The sequence below is a fragment of the Musa acuminata genome, chromosome BXJ3-1 (genome assembly GCF_036884655.1).
Source record: "Musa acuminata AAA Group cultivar baxijiao chromosome BXJ3-1, Cavendish_Baxijiao_AAA, whole genome shotgun sequence".
NCBI lineage: Eukaryota > Viridiplantae > Streptophyta > Magnoliopsida > Zingiberales > Musaceae > Musa > Musa acuminata.
The window spans coordinates 7,844,766-7,865,705 of NC_088349.1; the positions used below are offsets into that span (position 1 = coordinate 7,844,766).

The following is a 20,940-nucleotide window of genomic DNA, read 5'->3' on the forward strand; positions in this document are numbered from 1 at the left end:
GATTAGATGAAATGTTCCATGCTTGATATGTGCTTGAATATCCAATTTTTTCATTAAAAAATAATAAATTAAAATTAAAATAATATATTTGTGAACTGAATCAAACTTAGCTGACAGTTCAATGCATCAAATATTATAATTTCTCTATAAATTTATATAAATTATATGATGATTATTGAGACTAGACTCCCATTTCATTTGCATTATTTGCCACAAAGAGTGGCTATAGCCATGCTACAACAAAAATCCTTGGACATTTAATTTTTATTCTATTGATTTTTTTTATAGGAATAAATGTTTTGTATGTAACACATACTGAGGCTAATTGTATGCAATTCTCTCTCTCTCTCTCTCTCTCTCTCTCTCTCTATATATATATATATATATATATATATATATATATATATATATATATATATATATATATCTCGCCATTTGGAGATAGGAGGACGTGGGCACACGGCTTCCACGGTGACCGCAGAAGTGAACGACTTGTACTCAGCTTGCGAACACGTTTTTAGTTGCGGTGCAGCATCCACGCCGCCGTCGGATGGCGGGGTGATGATGATGGGTCCACCATTTCAGTTCATCCGACGGTTGAGGTAAACCACCCGTGTTCTCCCTGCGTAACTTTTGAATTCTCACCGTGATTGGAACCTTCTATATGATCCGTCGCCACGTTTTAACCGCAAGCCACTCTTAACGCGTCTTTCCCGCTCCACCTCCACTCTGTCCGCGTGACCGAGCGCGGAGGTAGAATGGCGTCAGTGGCGCTCTTCCTGACGGCGACGAAGGTCGCCGGAGCCCTGGTGCTGGCCACCGTCGCCGCCAACGCTCTCTCCTTCTTCCGTTACCGAAGGAGGTACCTCCGCCCGTTCCGCTCCCCCATCGACGAGTCATCCGACGTGCTCGCCGACTTCAACGTCCTCCCATCCGGAGGTAACCACTCGCGCCTCCCCGCTTCCAAACCCTATATCGAATAGCTCACCCTTGTTCGGGAACTTCTCGTGTGCTCTTCGTTCACGAGTTAACGGCCTCATCGGCCTCCTTCCTTCCGGACGTAACTCCCCCGCTCCTTCCCGGTTTCAAACCCTACCTCGAATCGATTGCCTTAGTTCAAGAACTTCTATTACTGTGTTTGATGGGTTCGGCTGCTGGATGGAACTTTGGCGTATTCCTTTCCTCTTTAGATGTGATTTCTGCTATTCGCACGTGTATTAATCTGACTTGAGATTTTGACGAGGTGGGTTAGGATAAATAATTAATCTCTATAGTATCAGTAAATTCTAGTTAAAGATCTCAGCGATTGATGAATTGAACCGTACTAGAGTGAAATATCAGGGTTCTTCATTATTCGGTTATGTTTCTTCCTCGCCTTATCCTGTTTCTTTGGGTATTTTATTGTTCCCTTTTCATTTGAAGACTGATACTTGTTTTCATGAGTATGCAATTATGCGTTGTTGGCCTTTCGAATTTTGTTTTTCCTGCTGAATCAGATTTTTTCTGTGGTGGAATTAGGCTAAAAAATTTACAGCCACTCATTCCTATGACTACGCTTTTGACCACCAGATGTGAATTATCGTTTTTGAATTCCCGGAAGAATGATTCTTAGTGGAGTCTTGATAGTGTCAATGTAATGCGAGAGTGATTATTGTGTGTGTGTGAGAGAGAGAGCAAGAGAAGGCTGTAAGAATTTCTTTGGGTGAAAGGGAGAGAACGGGGAAGAGATTCCACTTTTTTGTTCTTTTAGAGAGAGAGAGAGAGAGAGAGAGAGAGAGAGAGAGACTGAATTAAGTGCGTCCTGTATTGTCTTACACATCTAGCTTAGTGGTTCCAGTCGATCTTATTTTTTGTTTTTGTTGTCTCCTGCTTTGTGCAGCAGAAGTAGATGGGTTCTTCTTTGGGTTGGCTACAGCACCTGCTCATGTTGAGGACAGGCTCAGAGATGCTTGGCTTCAGTTTGCAGAGGAGCAACCTTGTGCTGATGTGGGCCTTGCTCAGAAGCATCCAGTGGATGCTTTGCTGGCTTCTGCTACTGGTGATGGTGGTTCTCAGCAAGGCTCCTTAGCCACGGATGAAAGTAAAAAGACAGGTATATTGGAGACTAAAAAGCCTCTCAAGATTGCTATGGAGGCTATGATCAGAGGATTTGTGAAATATTCAGATGATGAAGGCCTGAATTCCGACACAGAATGCCACCACACTGTTGCTTCATGGCATAATGTGCCTCACCCGTATGTACTCCTGCTTTTTCAGAGCTATCTATATTTTAATAAGTGGATAAACCAACCATTTGCATCATTACAGATCAGGTAGTGTAAGATATTTACATCATATGCATATTAGGAACATTGCAAACATGAGATTTGTTTCTGTTCTTACATCTATATTAGGCAATAACATGCCAATTCGAATGGCCAGTACTGTTTTGCTTTTGCCGAGCAGCAAGTATCATTCTGTTTAATTTGTTGGTTAAAGCATTTGTCTGATTTTTTTTTTTTTTGGTAAGTTCTGAAATTTGCTTTGCTTGCAGGAGATGCCTAACTAGAATAACTTCATTTTTCTAAAATCTGCTTTCCTAGCAGTAGGTTATTAGGTAGGATAAATTTCCACGTTCAGCATTTACTCGGCTCAACTATGAGGAATTTTCTTCACAGCTCTTTCTGATCCATGCTTGGTTTATTAAGGCATTGTTGCCATCTATTTAACCTAAACCATCCAGTTCTGGAAACCTAGATGAGGCTCTCGTTGACTTCTTTTAGTTGATGTAATATATAAATTGAAATCAGACACTTACTTGCTGGTTTTAGGCAAGAGAGGCTGAGATTCTGGTCTGATCCTGACACTGAGTTGAAGCTGGCCAAAGATACTGGTGTCAGCGTCTTCCGCATGGGGATAGATTGGTCAAGGATAATGCCAAGGGAGCCAATACGGGGACTCAAAGATGCGGTAAGTTGTGACCGAATTCGATTCCTTATTATGGTCACAGTAACTATAAATATAACAGGATGGTTAACAAACTTGTATACAGTGACTAGGGAATGTCTGAGTTGTTCATGCAGTACCTTTTGGTGATTTCAATCTTCATCATGACCATGCTCTTCTGTGGTTTTGACAATTATATGTGTCTGTCTCTGTGGGTTATGTGCTTTCTATGATAAAAATCAATTTCTTTGCGGTGCTTTTACGGTATTCTGCCATATGGTTGACATCTTTTAATAAGTAGATGTTTTCTCTAGGTTAACTTTGCAGCATTGGAACGCTATAGATGGATTATCAAAAGAGTTCACTTTTACGGAATGAAGGTGATGCTTACTCTATTTCATCACTCACTTCCTCCATGGGCTGGAGAATATGGAGGATGGAAATCGGAGAAAACTGTTGACTACTTCATGGATTTTACAAGGTTTCTGGATCTTGTCAACATGAAGGTTTTCTGGACTTTGGAGGATCATATTTTATATGCATTTTATTGTTCAAGTGGATTCTACTCTATTGTTTCATACCATGCTTGCTTTCACTTATTACTAGTTAAAACCTGAATAGGCCAGTATAAACATCTTGAATTTCAATTCGACTATTAGTTTACCTTCCTGATGATAGAATGGGGCACATGTCTCTTGCAGCCTGGGAACTAGTTATGTCTTTCACAGAGTTGGTTGTTAAAATTAAATTTTACTTCTTCCATTCAAGGATTATATAACATGCACGGATGCTCACAACAGAACTCAAACTCCTGACCTTCTGATTGCATACTGCACCTTAACCATTAAAATGTTCCCTCAGAGATGATATGTTAAGTGAGTTAACCCTTTCATGAAAAAAAAAGTACCTTTCATGGATTCTGGATGTATTTAGAAAATTCATTATTATTTTTTCCTATTAATATTTATTTTTTTGTACTAGTTAATGCTTAAATTTAAAAGAATCATCTCAGACTTTAGGTATTAAAAGACTATCTGGTGTGAGTATATCATCAGAAACCAAGTCTCGCGCCTATTGAGCTTTTGAATTCCAACTTCAGTCCGCCAGCTCATTTGATCTGGGTGAAGTTTTAGGACATGCTAATTATTGCTAGTTATGTACAGTGGACCTGCTTCAAGCCCTATTTCGTGCCAAATTACGGTTTAGCTCATTCAAAGTTGTTGGGGTTGGAAATTTTACCATTTTGAATAGTTTCTTGGTTGATCTGTAGTTAAGGATCAATATTTCCATGTTTATGATATATTCATATAGTTTCTTGTGGTTTATGCTTTCTCATTTTTCCCTTAGGGTTTATTGGTGGGCTTCACCCTTCAAGATTCGTAAAACTAATCAAAAGGGTTTATTTGTAATTTTGTATAACTATATGTTTTTTTAATGTTGACAAGTTGATAGTCTTTCGGGATGGAAAGATCTCTTTCTCTCTTTTCAAACTTGGCTGTTCATTATCTTCTGGGGTTGTTTTGTACATCCCCTTGTTCTTTGCTCTTCATTGTCTGACATGCAATCAAGAGAGCTTAAATTGTTAGTGTACAGGATGATTCATGGTTATGTATGTAACTGTTGTGTGATTTTCTTCCTATTCTAGATGCTATATTGGCTCTAAGGGGACAAAATTTTGTGAAATTAGGGCTTATTGTTATAATATATGTTGTTGAAGCCAAGGATTGTCGCTATGGGACACAATGGTGTGCCATTTGGTTCTTGCATGGTAAGATTCATTTGTGATGTTATGTGTCATTTGCACACGCTAGCATGGCAATGACAACCACAACACTACCTGACATATCTTTTTTTTTCTTTTGGTTTTTCCTCCCAATGTGTGTTTGCAGGTATTAGGCTTGTATGAGATTAGAAATTATGGATTTCATCAATATTTAATTTTTATTTGCTCCATCTGTTGTCCCTTTCCTGCTCCTTTGATTTTGGGGCATCTTTACTCAATCTACTGCATTCAATAAATTAAGATCATCCTATAAAAATCATGTGCTTAAAAAAGAATAACTTGCCCATATTTTGTTTGTTGCAGAACTTGTTGCATGAGATTTACTATGGTGACTATAGTGGAAAACAAAAGGAAATAAATAAAAAACAAATGTCTTACTAAGTCTTAAATGTGCCAGTTGACACATTAATTTTGTTGGTCTGCACTGGATGCATAATAGATTCACTGGTACTCGATAACTTTATTTTTCAATAGTACCCCCAATTCCACGAACTGTCATATTCTTTAAAGCCATTAAGGTTGCAAACTGGTCACCCCAGCATTCTTTGGCTTAAGCTCCTCTAAAATCAACGTTCTTTGAATTTTATAACGCAACTCATTTTCTGTATGACGTGACACACTGTAACTGATATATATTATGTTTCAATCCTTTAGTTGTCATTTTCTTATTAGTTTCTTAATTAAGTTGAGTTGTTTCTGTATTTTAACTATTTTAATTGTATTCCTTGTTATTCATTTTTCATAGTCTCTCTTTCTTTGTGGGACTTGCTGTGTGTAAATGCAAGGTGCTGCCTCAAATTTTCAAAACATATCATAACCTTGGAGCACTTGGTTACCATAGGGGATACAAGTTTGAGCAAAAGGAACAAAGTCTTTTTTTTTTATCTTTTTAATATTTGAGTGTTATAACAAGATTCTCACTTTAATTAGATAACTGACCTGTAGAACCAACAATACAAGTGCATTATATAGAGCAAATAAAAGGTTATAGAGCAAAAAAAACCCTTTTATTACTCCGAAATGGGGGTTGATGCAACGAGGTGTTGTAGCAGATACCTTGAGAAGAGAAATTAGATGTTTTACTTGATACAGCATCCTTCTTGAACTGAACTTTGAATGTCTACCTAGAACATGAAATTGGCATAGATGATTTAACATTTTGGACTTTCCATTTGGCAATTTCGCCAAGGAGCACTATACAGTCAAGAAACTTGAAAGTTGCAGGTTGTAGAGCTATCAACACTTTATATGCTATCCGGAGAATCTGTTCTTTCTTTTTCACTTGTTTGCTTGTTTGATTTTGCCACAAAATGCTCATACATGTGCTTTTGATGTTGAGTTAATTTTAAACAAATGTATCTTTTGATATGTGATATGGTTTCTTTGGATTTGAAGAAGTTGAATGATTAACCAGATCTTCACTTTGTTATCCACTGGCTGATTGTGGACATTCATTTGTTGATATTCTGAATGTGTGATTTTTTCTGGTCCGCAGGCTTGTTGTTGATCGAGTAGCAGATTTAGTGGACTACTGGGTAACATTTAATGAGCCACATGTATTTGTTTTGTTAACTTACTGCGCTGGTGCCTGGCCCGGGGGAAATCCAGATATGATTGAGGTAGCAACATCTGCTTTGCCGACTGGTGTTTTCAATCAAGCTATGCATTGGATGGCTGTTGCTCATACAAGGGCCTATGATTATATCCACGGAGAAAGGTTGCACAAAACTGAAGTTGCATTTGTCTAATGCTAATTGCTTTATTTGATTCTTACATTTAGATGAAATTTGTCTGACTTTGTCAGTCTTCTATTCTTACTAAAATAGCCATCATTCAAATACTGTTCTGTTACTGCACTGTTTAATATTTGCAGAAGTTTTATTTGACTTGCAACAGGAGTGTCATGAAACCTTCTGTTGGGATTGCACATCATGTCTCTTTTACTCGACCATATGGCCTATTTGATGTGGCTGCTGTCACACTGGCTAATTCACTGATAATTTTTCCCTATGTGGATAGCATCTGTGATAAGCTGGATTTTATAGGGATAAACTATTATGGACAGGTTAGCACCATTATTATACTAATATTGCGGAAAGAAATGCATGAACAAAGTATAACTGGAAGCTTTTCCATTATTCAGGAAGTGATTTCAGCGCCTGGCTTAAAGCTCGTGGAAAATGATGAGTACAGTGAATCTGGACGTGCTGTTTATCCTGATGGTTTATATCAAACTCTTCTTCAGTTCCATGAGAGATACAAACGCTTGAGTTTGCCTTTCATCATTACTGAAAATGGAGTTTCAGATGAAACTGATTTGATTCGACGACCATATTTGCTGGAGCATTTGTTGGCTGTATATGCAGCCATTCTTATGGTTTTGACCCCTGACATGTTCGTGTATTACTAGTATATATAACTGCTTCGTTACATGAATATGTCTCTCTTCTTTTGTAGGGTGTACGTGTGCTTGGTTATTTGTTCTGGACAATTTCAGATAATTGGGAATGGGCTGATGGATATGGTCCTAAATTTGGCCTTGTTGCAGTTGATCGTGCCAATGACCTTGCGCGTAATCCTCGCCCATCATATTATTTGTTTTCCAAGGTAATAAATGTCAAGGAGACTGGATTTTCTTTGAAATTCTCTTGGTATTTTAGTCTCTTTGTTAATATACTGCATGTGCGATCCTTATTTAATCTTGCAATGATCTTCACTTAGATACCCAGCCAAACTGTGTGGACCAGTTCTAGATTTATGGTTTATGAACATCGATCCTTAAACTGATGCAAATGGATCTACCGAATTTAGGTAGTGAAAACTGGCCAAATTACAAAGTTGGATAGGATGCATGCTTGGAAGGAGCTCCAGCATGCTGCCAAAGAAAAGAAAACACGGCCGTTCTACCGAAAAGTTGACAAGCATGGACTTATGTATGCAGGTAAATATATTTGGTTTTTGATTAACTGACATTATATGATATATTCCATATTTGCACTTAATTGCCAATAACCAATATGAAGCGATGTTATCTGGCAATGAATGCTAACATTTTCCTTGATGTTAAGAATCTTACTTTTTAATTTTGATTGGGATCCTACAACGGTGATCATATTTAATCATGATTGCTCCTATCTACATGGTTGCATTAGAGAATATATCTTGAATCAAAAGGCTATATGAACAATTTAATTATTGGCTTTCAAGTTGACCACAATCTCTACAAATGAATCTACTGAATTTATGGTCAAACCGATGCAAATGGATGTACTGAATTTAGGTAGTGAAAACTGGCTAAGTTACAAATAAGGCTTCCTAGATTTAAGGGAAAGGATAAGCTGAGATTTATGTGGTAATAGTCTATTAGATGTATTAAATAAAAGGTGTTAGTGATTTAAGTTGTTTGTCATGGATCTCCTATCTAACCTGGGCGGCCAAGATTCAAGTCACGAAATAACATGTTTACTTGCGAGGTGCAAGATTATATATATTGGCTCTCTTCAAACCTGTTTTGGTTGGAAACTTGTGCACTAGATTATCCATCCATTTTAGTATTTTAGACTACATGCATAACATCATAAACCTCGTATCGGTCCATATATAGTCTGCTCTCTCTCTCTGGCCCTTTATTATAACTAGCTTGGGGCTCTTTTTTCAGATGTTCTCCTTCCTTTTCTAGCCATCTTAAAATATTGGCTTTGATATTCTTGAATGGTTTACTGATATAGCTGCAAATTCACAACTATCATCCACTATGCTTGTGTTATACTAACATCTTTGATTATACGTGTTGATTTTGATTATTCATTCCACTTGTACGTTCTCTTTTTACTCGGTATGACGTAAACAAATTACATTATTGTATAGGCGGTCTAGACGAACCTATTCAACGACCCTATGTACGGAGAGATTGGCGATTCGGGCACTACGAATTGGATGGTTTACAGGACCCTCTGAGCCGCCTTTGGAACTTTGTCACCGTGCCCTTTTCGCCCAAGAAGAAGGTTCAACTAGAAGATCCTCTTGTAGCTCCGCTGCCCGCTGGCCTCTGAAGCCCCCCAAACCCACCACGAGGCAGCGAAAGGATATCGAGTCCCTTGTTATGATATGTATCAAATTGAAGGAGTCCAAGAAACTCACCGTGTTCCCTACTTAGAGCATATGCAAGCGCATCACATGGCAGCAGGTCTGGCGTTATGTTTGACGGGGTTATCTTTGATGCCTTTCTGGTTTAACGGAATGCTGTCTTATGCTGGCAATCTTTTTTTTTTTTTTTCCGACCCGTATTTGTGATGTGTGCGTGTAGGCCACTTAGATATAATCTTTGGCTGACATTGTCGATGACTGACAACTCTGCATGCAAACAGAAACAAAAAATTATATCTTTAAGTTTTTTTTTTTTTTTGCAATGTTGCGTTTTATTTTTCTGTGCATTGTCTGTAGTTGCTTTCGACCAGACAGTGCTTACGGTTTCTACATTTACCTGTAATAACCCAACCAAACAAGAACATGGGCACCGGTACCTCGAATCCTCGGAGAAGAAACATAAAACCTACAAGTATCTCGAAAGCAATCTCTAGCGTCAGATAGCGAAAGTTGAGATCGTTTCGTTCATGGCATGCACATGCACTCTGCATCTTGGAAGAGAAATAGATGCCATCAGATGGTGAAAGTGAGATCGTTTGGTTCCTGGCATGCGCATGCACTCTTTCTGAACGAATGCCCCAGCGATCCCCTTTGGGATAAGAGTATCAACTTTTTTGCGATCTAGTCCCTGATGGCACACCAATACAGAAGCAAGTAAAAGCTACACAAAGGCTCGTTTCTAGTCTTTTATTCTCCCCCTTCTCTTTCCCAAGTTTATTATACAACCTTTCCGGTACTCGTTTCGCCTCGCACAGAGAGAAAGTTTGCTCAAATCATAGTAGCGTTGAACCATATCGATCAACCTGCAAATACAAGCATTCCATTCAGAATATTTCAAAATTTACCCTCAAATTATGGTGCCATAACTGGATGTCATAACATACTAGGAATATAGGATATCGATGCCGTAATATTGCTAAATTAAATAGTTGAATTGAGGTATAATTTTACACACAAGCAAATATACAATGTGATTTTGACAACATATTAAAGCCTTGGATCCTTATACAAAGATACGTCCACGCTCAAGCAATATTTTCTTGGACAAGAGAGAATTAACCAAAGGGATCATTGCGTAACTGACTAAGCAAGCCATGAGCTTTTGACACTGGTGAATTTACAAACAGGTCAAATGCACGCTACTCTATTTAATCCTATTAAAACAGGAAGAAATATAAATGCACAAATGCCATAACTGGATAAATATCAATGACAGGCTCACACTTGCATTGTGAACTTAAGATCACTAGCTAAAGAAATGTATGTAAACTTACCACTCTCCCCGAATATCTGTAACTAGGTAGGAATAAAGTTCCTGCTGGTCAAGACCTACTCATTGTAAATGACCCATTATAGCTTATGATCCAGGGAGGTTGATGGATGGAGACGAACAACCTACTCATTGCAATATCAAACTATAGTTCATGAAAATTTCATGATGAACATTTGATAATTAGTTGGAAAAGCAGCGTAATTATCTGATTGTCCTTCACTGTCAGGTAGTTTCCACTTTTCTCAAAATTAGCTACCTGCATGAAGTGCCCTGCAACCATCGCCTTCCTGATGTTAATGTAATAATCACGGCTGTTGAAATCTGTACTTCATAGCTTGAGGTTGAATCTAGCCATAATACGCACAAGCTGTTGCCTCACATTATCAGCAGCCTTTAAAGTCCTTTGGTCAATAAAATTCTCATAACACCATGACGGGTCTTCCCCTGTCATGCCCAAGTCAAATTCAAACAAAATAACTAAAATAAAAAGTGCGGAAAGTGAAAAATGAAGTGGTATATCATGTACTTACTGTTCTGCTTGTACGCGTGATATACATTTCACAGCATTGGGTGATCTCCATCAATGTGGCCAAACTGAGCCTTAGCTTCATCAGCAGCTTTCTGAGCCTCCCTAGGCCGGAGAAAGCAATCGGGCATTAGAAATAGAATTTCTTATCATAGATGAAGCCCATGGAAGGTCAGCATATGTACGGAGTCGAGACGAAACTGCTTCATAAGAAACTACCTGTGAAACTGAAACTATCTACAATAGCCCTAAAGACTGATTAGTAAGATCATGCCAGATTGAATCATTAGATTCTAAAGCCTGATCAACATAGCAGCCAGTGAAACCCAATCGAATACGCATCAAAGGTGTGGCCTACATCTACTGAATGCTTGACCATAGACAAACAGTAGAGTAAAAGCATGCAATAATGATAATCTCCAAAATGTAAATAACATCTGATGAGCATTGGTGCTCAAAAACCAACAAAGTTATGATAAAAAAATGCACAGCTAAGCAATACCACACACATGATTAACCTCAATTCTTCTACATGACTACCATGACACAAATTTAAACATTCAGCATGACTACTATGGCACAAATTAAAATGTTCATTCTGCTTCAAGTCAAGATGCTAACGGTACAAATGCAAACCAGTAAGTACAAATGGACAGCATAAAAATCATAATTGTACATGACAAACATATATTTAAAACTTCAACGTCTTATCAAAGAATAGCAAATTTACTTGCTTTCCTGGCAGCATTGCAGATATTGAGAGAATCTCATTGAAGCAGTTGAACTCTGGACTGACAACCAATATCTTTGCCATCTGAGGATCCAAGGGAAACTCACTCATAATTTCACCTAGCTTAGTCAAGTTGCCATCAACGTCAAGAGCACCTAGGTAATTCAATACCTCAAGTACCCACATCAATGTTTCAGGAGCAGGAGGATCCATAAAGTCAAAATGGACAAGATCATCAATTCCAAGTTTCTTCAAATTAAGAACCATATTTGCTAAATTAGACAGAAGAATTTCTGGATATGTTTGATCTTGTAGATCATTTTTAAAACTTTTTTCTGTGGAGTCCAAAGCATTTTCCTGATTTTGTTCTACCAGCACGTCCTGCCCTTTGATGTGCACTTCCCTTTGATATTGGAGAGATGAGCAAAGATTCCACATGTATTCGTGGGTTATACACCTTTTGTTTTGAGAACCCTGGATCAATAACATAAACAATACCATCAATGGTCAATGATGTTTCTGCAATGTTTGTTGACACAACAATCTTTCAACCAGGTGGGCCACCTTCCTCCAGCGGAGCTGGAGCAGGTTCGAATATCTTCTGCTGCAACAGCGGGGACAAGGTGGAATATAAAGGCACCACTTTAAAGGGCCAACTTGATCACCCAAGTTATTGATCTCCTTTGTTATTTTCTTGCATGCATCTTCTATCTCTTCCTCTCTGGTAAGGAAAACAAGTATGTCACCAGCAGGTTCACACATGTATATTTGTACAACAGTCCGGATAGCAGCTTCCAAGTAATCTCTTTCACGTTCTTGTGTGTAGAAAATTTCCGCTTCATGCAAGCTACCAGGTACCCTCATCAAAGGTGCTCCACTGAAGTAATCCCGGAACTTTTCAGCTTCAAGTGTTGCACTCAATACCACTAACTTTAAACCAGGTCTATTTCTCAATACTTCTTTCAGCAGCCCAAACAAGACATCTGTTGCTAAGGTTCGATCATGAGCCTCATATCTCTCCAAAAGTGGATCAGCCATTGCTTCTCTTAAAAGCATGCCATCAGTTAAGTACCTGACATCAAAAAGTGAAAGCAGAAAAAATGAGTCCATAATTTAAATAACCAATGCATGGAAGCCAGGAGCATCGAAAGCATGATACAGAGGTGTTTACCTATGACAACTCTGCAGTGCAAATAAATATTAGCCTGGTGTATAGCAGTTCACAAATATACACCATCAGCATGTGCGCAACATGACCATGGATGTGTCAATACACCAAGAAATGACACTTGTATGACAATCTACAAATCCAGTCTATGACTGCCTTGGTTTGGCATAAACCTTAATCACTGAACAGGATCACTTATCCACAACCCAGAGACAAATAAACAATCAAAAGTTACCAAGGCTAAGCCAGCATTGTAGTTTAGTATTTTCAGTGTGACCAGAAGCATTCAAGGGCTTACTTCAATACAGTTTTATGACTACTGCAATCTTCAAATCGGATGCTATAACCAACTTCTTCTCCTATTGTTACATCCATCTCCTCAGCAACTCGACGGGAAACAGACTTTGCAGCAACTCTTCGAGGTTGAGTGCAAGCAACCATTGGGTGTTTGCCCAAGTCATCGTATTCCAAAACAAACTGGGGAATCTGTTCAATGACATGTCACTTCTCTCGTTCAGATATGTTGGAAAAATAAAATAGACTTAAAAGGAACAATCATTCCATCTGAATCAAAATATAAAAAAGAAGTAACATGAGTAATATGAACAAATCTGAAGAAACAAGGAAACAATAGAAAGTGGCAACCAAAAGCAATCTCTTATGGGAATCACCTGATGAGTGAATCTGTATTTAAAATTGAAGCATAACTATCTGAACAAGAATAACCACAAGATTTTCAACAAAAAAAAGGAAAAAAAAAAGTAGAAAATATAAACCGATAGGCCACAAGATGAACAGCTTGATCACAGACACCTAAAAACAGTGGCCGCAACACAGTGCTGAACAACCTAATGTCCTTGTCTAAAGCAGAATGAACTCTGAAGCGGCTGCTGATACATCTCTGTCATACATCAGTATTTATAAGCATTGGTGTTGCCTGAAACTTCCAGGACACAGATCTCCGATGTGGTTGTAATCTATTCATTCTCAATATATCCAGATTACATAAAAATCATAACAGTGCCTGATGAACAAAAAGAAGAAGGTTATTTGTATGATATATTCTGCTTTTAACATGTGTCATTTATTCACACATCTGTTCTTAGTCAAGGAACTATATTATGCATGTAGACATATTGGGTCACACGAAATAAGCATTCAGATGTGTATTTATAAGGATCCATATCTATATTTGCTTTGATAAAACTATGCAAGCTTTCAAGTGTCAACTACCAATTCCAAATTTAGGGCCAAAAATTAATAGGATACAATGCCAGGATATATAGCATCTTAACCAATACATGTGACAAGATTCTGGTCGAACCTGATAAACTTGTCCTCGTGAATAAGGGACTACTGTACATAAGAGAAGGTTATAAAGCATAATTAGCATGAAATTTTATTTAGGAGGCTGGAACATTGTTGGATCTCAATAGCATCTTGCTTTTTGACAGCCAAGATTGACAAGGATTTTGGGAATTTCCTAACCAAAAGATGTTATTTCACAATTCAATATATTTCCCTATATTGACACTTGATATCTGATTATGGTGGCTTACAAAGAAGCTGGAAAAGACGAAACATAGTTGTCCCATTTATTCAATCACCGTCCCACTATCATGCAATAGTCGTTGTACTTTGTTACTCATTAATGTGACCTCAAGGTGCTACTCTACTCTTCAATGATTGTAATGATACTACATGATGAAAAATAAACATTACTTCCTATTATTTGTCAGGATACTTTTTCATTGACATGTAATTTAAACCAAAAGAATAAGAAATATCTTCTTTGTCAACCATTTCACGGCCGGTTCAAAAGCTTCATGAAGATAGAGCAGATTGTCACAGTACAGCACTTGGAAGCACGTACTTAACACAAACATGACGTCTACTTAAGAAGACCGAAGTAGTATGTTTACCCAGGAGTTCGTGGGCAACAAACCCGGGTTGTTTTACCACTGGCTGGCCTTCAACACCTTCAGAAACTCGTCTTTCTGGTGCCAAACCGGAAGGGTCTGCCTCTTCTCCAGTATCTCGTGGTACCTCCTTGACTAGGGCCGGCCGTTCCAACGGTTGATCCCCGGCGGGAACGACGCCGACTTGGCAGAGAAGGATCCGTTCGTCTTGGCCAACTTCGCCGCGCCGGATGACTCGTCCACCACGTCGAAGAGGCTCACCTTCAACATTCCCAATTCCTATTCCGCCGAATAAGATCAACAGATGATCGACCCCGCTACGAATTCGCCCTCGAGATCGAGAGACGAGCAATCAATGAGTTCAGGTTTTCGGATCGAAACCCTAATGTTTGGGAGGGAAAAGGTCGAGCAGGACCCGATTGGTTAAGCCGTTTTATATAGTAGAGGCGGGGCCCATTAGAAGCTCGAATGTACTAAAATATCCTTGTCTTTGCCCCGATTCACGATAAGACCTCCGTGCGCTATGCATATGGAAGCGATACTCTGTTTCCATCCTTCCACCGCTTACCCGCTGGGCTACCTCTGTCGTTATTAGAGGGTGAACAGTGGAGCCCAAGTGTGAACAGGAGGAACTGATCCGTACGAAATTTAAGTGGCGACTTCTGCACGTTTGTGCAACGTGGCTTTATATATAGTAAATTCATGAATTTTCTTTTTCAAATTATATATATATATATATATATATATATAATTATCGTGTTAGGCTGATGCAAACATAATAAATAGCATATATATAGGAACCTGATGTGAAATAATAGGTTCATAATAAAAAAAGAAATTGGTGTCAACCTATATCTACTGTATACAAGCATTTTGATTACTTGAATAGTGAATGTTCTTATATATTTTATTTTTGGGTGTAAAATTCTAATCATCCAATGTGAGATGAGAAAGGTGTTTTCAGAAAAATAAAATCTAAAAGAATATTTTTATAACTATAGGGAAAATCAAGGATTCACCGTTAAATTTAATCGGTCACTTGTCTTCCATACATTCATCAAATTTGTAATAATGCTCCAATTCAATCGAAATAAGATAAATGAATTTATAAAGTAAAATGGATCCACCATTGTTAGTAGTAGGTTTTTATCAGGGTTTAATTCTATATTATGTTAGTTATTAAGTAAATATTGTAATATCCCAATTTAATCATACATAAAAAAATTAACTAACATATGGTGTATTCAATTATATACATTCACTTATTATTTTTTAAGTCCATGTATTAGCATCATATATTTTTATATTAAAAATATTTTAATATATTCATTAAAAATATATTAAATATATATTTTACAAAAAATTATAGGATACCTAAATATTTCAAGAGAAGGCGAACGAGGTGGAGTGAGACTAATAACAAAGGATGAGTAGATATCAATGTGGATTTAATTACTCCTATATTTGTATAAAAACAATGATAATTTCACAACACTATAATTTCATTCAAAAAATATTATAGTGACATATTCTCTTTTTTTATTATTATTATCGTTAATTCACAACAATAGCGATTACAAATATTATATTTAAATTTAAGATAAAATAAATATTAGAATTTTTCATGCTTTTATTTTGAAATATGTCAAAACCATCATAATTTTCATATAAAACATTCAGATTATCGTATAAATTAATTATTGGGATTTCAATTAATTAAAGTTCAGTTACGATTCAGCTATAAGAACACTATAAATCTATACAAGAACATTTTTAAGTCTATTTTTCTATTATCATTTTTCAATAAATTAAAATAAAAAAATACTATGCTATATTTTATAAGCATCAATTCAATATGTTAAGCAAAAAGAAGTGAGGACTTATCATCATTAATATTATATTTCAAAATATAACAATATTTATTATCAAAGTTGATGGGAATTTAAGTTAATTAGCATGTTAGTATTTTTTTTAATAGTATCATAATGTTCTTAACTTAGAAACCTCCCAATCTTTTCAATCACATTTCCCTCAACTAAGGTAGGCCTTTTCTAAGCCAAGAATAAGAGGAGAAGGGTGAAAAAGGGGAAGAAGAGGGTATTTAGGTATATAATTTATAAATATTAAAAATTCTTAAAATGAGATTATAGATAGTAAAAAGGGGGGTTACAAATAAAAATCATCATAATAAAATATAAATTTACTATTTATAATCTATCAATCATTAATTATCCATTTATTCGCACAATATCTTATTTCGAGTTAATGTTATCTCCCATCGATTAGGAGAAAAAAAAAAGAAAAAGTTGATGATGACATTTATATCTATTTGTAGAGCGAGAATATTAAAAATTTAAAAAAATTATCAAAATTTTTATTTTTATTATTTTAAAAGATATTTTTTTTAGGGTTTTTAGAAATAGAGGGTGTTATATAAAAAAAATCATTCGAAAAATTATATATTTAATTAAAAGAAAAAGTCTTCACTCTGATACGATCCTGTGCACATATTTCACAGGCAGGGGAACGAGGCGGAGGGAGATCGGTAACAAAGGTCTCCGTGGAAGTACATCACACCGTATTATAGATGTATCGTAGGAACCAATCCATCGTCACCGTCGTCGTCACCATCGTGACATTGGCACCTAAGGCGGCCGCTTCATCAAAAGGGGCGACGAGGATAGGCGACCCACCGGTCATCTCCCCTCTTTCCCTCTGTTACTCGCCTCAACCCTAGCCCTAGCCTCGGATTCTCCCCCACGTGTCCCTAGTTCTCCATCTTGAGCTACTTCGGCGGCCCTAAAGATCCCAATATTATATCTCTATCGTCCTTCGATGTTCGTCTGGGGTTTCCGTTCCGCTTCTGGGTGAGATTATCTCGTTCCTGAATCAATTTGCTTCGTCTCGGTGTCTGGAATCCCTTGTCGTTTGATGTTTAGATCAAGATTGGTTTTGTTGGCGGATTCTTGATTCGATTTTTCTTGGGTTCTTGCTTTCCCTTGTGGTTGTTTTTCTTGATTCCAGGTTGGTCTTTTTTCCGCCGTGTTCTTTGTCTTGAATTTTTATTTGCTCGATTGACGATCGATGCATCTTGATTCTCGCATCGCCGGTGGTTGTTTTGATGGTTTTTTTTGGATTTAATGCTGATCTTGGAAGTCGTCGCTCGCTATGTTTCGTTTTGGGTTTGATCTTTTCCTGTAGATGCGTATGATTTGTTTGCGTAATGCTGTTGAGTTCTAATCTTTGCTGCACTGCTGTTTGTCAGGGTTGATTTCTTTCATTCTTGTGGTCAAATTCTTGGTCGTTTCATGCTATCTTTCATGTTGATTATTCTTGTAGCATCCACTTATCATTCAACTTTTTTTAATATCTATATACTGATTCTTTGCTTTCTTTTATTGCCAAAATTCTTCCTTTTTATTTTTTTTTTCTTTTGTTCAATTGTTATTCATTTATTTGGGAATATAATTATCAGGTAGGAAGGCGAACGGGTTGAGTAGTTTGATCTGTTGAATCTGATGGAGGGATTGGGGGGACTGGGATTCAGTGGTACAAACGCAGTGATGAAGAAGCCGAGGAGTGCCACCCTGAGACGACCTCGGCCCGAGGCACAGCTGGTTTCAGAATCTTGTGACATCTCACCCCTATCTTCTACTCCATCCTTGAATAATTCAAGGAAGTTCTCTCCTGATGATGATGGAGGTAGTGAATCCAGCGTCCGAAGGAAAGAATTTTATCTTAACAACCCTCCTCCAAAGAGTTCATCTATTAATATAGCTTCTTCGAAGAAAACCAAGAAAGTCGATAAGGTATTTGGAGAAGTTGATGGGGGATATCATGGAGTTAGCAGTTCGCGAGGCGGACATAGGTCTGACATGAAACGTTGCAGTGAAGGTGTTCTTGCCCCAGCTAAGTGGAAAAATACGGACAGGGTCAAAGAAGACAATGAGAAACACTCAATATCCCCAGATGCAAACGTTCGAAAGAGTGATGGGAGTTATAATGTGGATCAGTCAGAAGGGATCTCTAATGCTATTGCTGAAAACAAGCCTAGGAAGGTGAAACTCAAGGTTGGTGGAGTCACACGCACAATACTGGAGACAGGTGATGATGGATCTTCTGCAAAACCTCCACGTTCCTTGGATTCCTCTCGGCATCGTCTAAAGCTCATTGCCCGGGTAATATGCTGCTAAGGATTCCCAATTTCAGTATATTGTTTAATGAATAATTAAGCTGAAAATAAAAACTTAGCTATAACTTGGATTTATCTGCTTAGCATCTTCTTTCTGCAGCTCTTTACCGGAATTATTGATCATTAAGTTCATAAATTTTCCTACTACGGAACGGTACCATGATTGACAAAGTTGATCCAAACATTTTAGAGATTACCATCAAGTAAATTAGTAAAATCTGCAGCGCTGTACATTCCTAAGATGTCTTAATATTTCATGTTAAGCTCTCTCTTTGCTATACTGCCATCATGCTCGTACTCATTCGAAGAACTGTATCTATAAGGGAACATCGTATTTACTTTTCTCCTTAGTTGCAGGATTACTCTGATGGTCACTCCCTGCCCGAAAGGGGGAATGGCTCACAAGGAGATCAGGGGAAGCAATTGAGTGGATCGAGCTTTATTCATGGGATGGAGGAGGCTTCTACGGCAACAGTTGCTGAAGCAAGCTTAGTTGGAAAGCAAACAGACAAACTGCATATGCTACCCTCTTCTGCGCCTACTCGTAAGAGTAAGAGGGTCCCAAAGAGGCGTATGTTTGATGATGATGAGGAGGATGAAGAGATTCGTTACCTTGAGAAACTTAAATCTTCTAAGGTTTCTGCAGATGATTCAGCAGGAAATGATGGTAGCAGCGAGAATATCATTCAGAAAAAGAAATTACTCAAGATTCCTAGAAATAGAAATACTGCTTTTGAGGTGGATGAGGACTATACATCTTCTCGATCAAGTAAAGATAATAGAAGGAAGTTGAGGCCAGGAAGGGAATCTGATGATACAGACTATGTCGAAGAGGAAGAACCTGGTTCCGATGGTGAGACAGAGATCAAGAGAAGGAAACAGAAGGAAACTAGTGGGTCACCAGCTGACGTTAGAACCGAACCTCTTACTACACGACAGCGGGCACTTCAATCAGGAAAAGCTGGCAATGGTGAAAGTTTTGTCGAGTTCCCAAATGGGTTGCCACCTGCACCTTCTAGAAGTAAAGCCTGATATCATTGTCAATATTGTGACAGAACTTCCTGCAAGAGGATTTTTTTTTTCAAGTTCTTTCTTTTGACGTTGCATTATGACTGCAGAACAAAAGGAGAAGCTATCTGAAGTGGAGATACAAGCAAAAAAAGCAGAAGCTGCTCAAAGACGGAAAATGCAAGTAGAGAAGCAAGCCAGAGAATCTGAGGTCTATCTTTATTTCTTTCTGGATCTAAGTTGGCATTACTCCTGTCAATGAATTGCCTGATTAAATTTGAACTTCACAGGCTGAGGCTATAAGGAAAATATTAGGCCAAGATTCTGACAAGAAAAAGGAAGAAAAGAAGCAGAAAGAACTTGAAGAAAAGGTTTATATCCCAAACCTCAGTTATGCTCTGAATTTATTCTAGTTGACTTATTTTTATTTTCAATCTCTGGATTATATTGGTTTACACAGGCAAGGTTTGCTAAGTCACAAGCATTAGGTCCAAGCACCATTAGATGTGTCATTGGACCTGGTGGCACAGTCGTAACATTTGCTGATGATGTAGGCCTTCCAAGTATATTCAACTCCAGGCCTTGCAGGTAAGATGGAAATTTCTAACTTAAACTAGGAGGAAATGAATTTACAGCATGAGCCATCTGAATTGGTAATATTTTTACTGTATCATATACTCGTGGGATATTCTTTTTTTCACTCTGTTGCTTTTATTATGTGGACTCTTGCATTCTGTTGATGCAACAACCTTTTGCCTGCCTGTTTCTTACTGATGATTGCTCTGGATCCAGTTACCCTCCTCCACGAGAGAAATGTGCTGCCCCGTCATGTTCAAATGCATACAAGTATCGGGATTCCAAGACTAAGCTTCCCTTGTGTAGTCTACAGTGCTATAGAGAAGTCAAAGGAAGTGCTGAGTCAACGATAACTTGTTAATATTTCTATACTTGAATATATGTGATTCTACAGGAGCAAGGTTATTCTCAAGATGTATCTACCTGATATGGTGAAGAGGACAGTTTTGGCCAGCAAATCAATTTGTTATGCTAAATAGTCTTGTTTCTGCACTGGCGAGCGGATAAGTTGAAAATACACACAAATCCAATTTTTTTGCCCGTGCAAGTTATTAAGATCATTCTTTTCAGTAATCTACGTGGTAATTCTTAGAGTGTGGCTATTCCTGTTTGCTTATATCTTTTGGTTCGCAATTTTGCTGCGTTGTCGGTGATTTTCATTTGGCTTATTAAGATATTGAGTAGACTGCCATGT

General features: G+C 37.7%; 2 protein-coding genes and 1 pseudogene across 7 annotated transcripts; 2 read left to right on the forward strand and 1 right to left on the reverse strand.

Annotated features, from left to right (window-relative positions):
- The first annotated feature begins 689 nt into the window (after nt 1-689).
- Nucleotides 690-9,113, forward strand: LOC135584274 (beta-glucosidase-like SFR2, chloroplastic). 5 transcript variants are annotated; one of them, XM_065135856.1, is made up of 10 exons: nt 691-939; nt 1,880-2,234; nt 2,811-2,949; nt 3,240-3,406; nt 6,204-6,425; nt 6,605-6,773; nt 6,852-7,085; nt 7,166-7,315; nt 7,520-7,649; nt 8,576-9,113. In XM_065135856.1, exons 1-10 carry the CDS (start codon nt 759-761, stop codon nt 8,758-8,760), a joined length of 1,932 nt encoding a protein of 643 aa, XP_064991928.1. In that variant the 5' UTR covers nt 691-758; the 3' UTR covers nt 8,761-9,113. The 5 variants fall into 5 exon arrangements, with proteins under 5 accessions (XP_064991926.1, XP_064991927.1, XP_064991930.1 ...); XM_065135857.1 differs by having other exon boundaries at nt 1,883-2,234; XM_065135854.1 differs by having other exon boundaries at nt 690-939; nt 6,605-7,085.
- A 97-nt stretch (nt 9,114-9,210) lies between these two features.
- On the reverse strand, nt 9,211-14,858 carry LOC135628895 (probable pre-mRNA-splicing factor ATP-dependent RNA helicase DEAH2; annotated as a pseudogene).
- Nucleotides 14,859-16,997: 2,139 nt separating this feature from the next.
- On the forward strand, nt 16,998-20,862 carry LOC135629598 (uncharacterized). Of its 2 annotated transcripts, none has more exons than XM_065137185.1 (7): nt 16,998-17,337; nt 17,946-18,648; nt 19,014-19,683; nt 19,781-19,881; nt 19,961-20,041; nt 20,131-20,258; nt 20,463-20,862. In XM_065137185.1, exons 2-7 carry the CDS (start codon nt 17,989-17,991, stop codon nt 20,605-20,607), a joined length of 1,785 nt encoding a protein of 594 aa, XP_064993257.1. In that variant the 5' UTR covers nt 16,998-17,337; nt 17,946-17,988; the 3' UTR covers nt 20,608-20,862. The 2 variants fall into 2 exon arrangements, with proteins under 2 accessions (XP_064993257.1, XP_064993256.1); XM_065137184.1 differs by having other exon boundaries at nt 16,999-17,337; nt 19,020-19,683.
- The last annotated feature ends 78 nt before the right edge of the window (nt 20,863-20,940 follow it).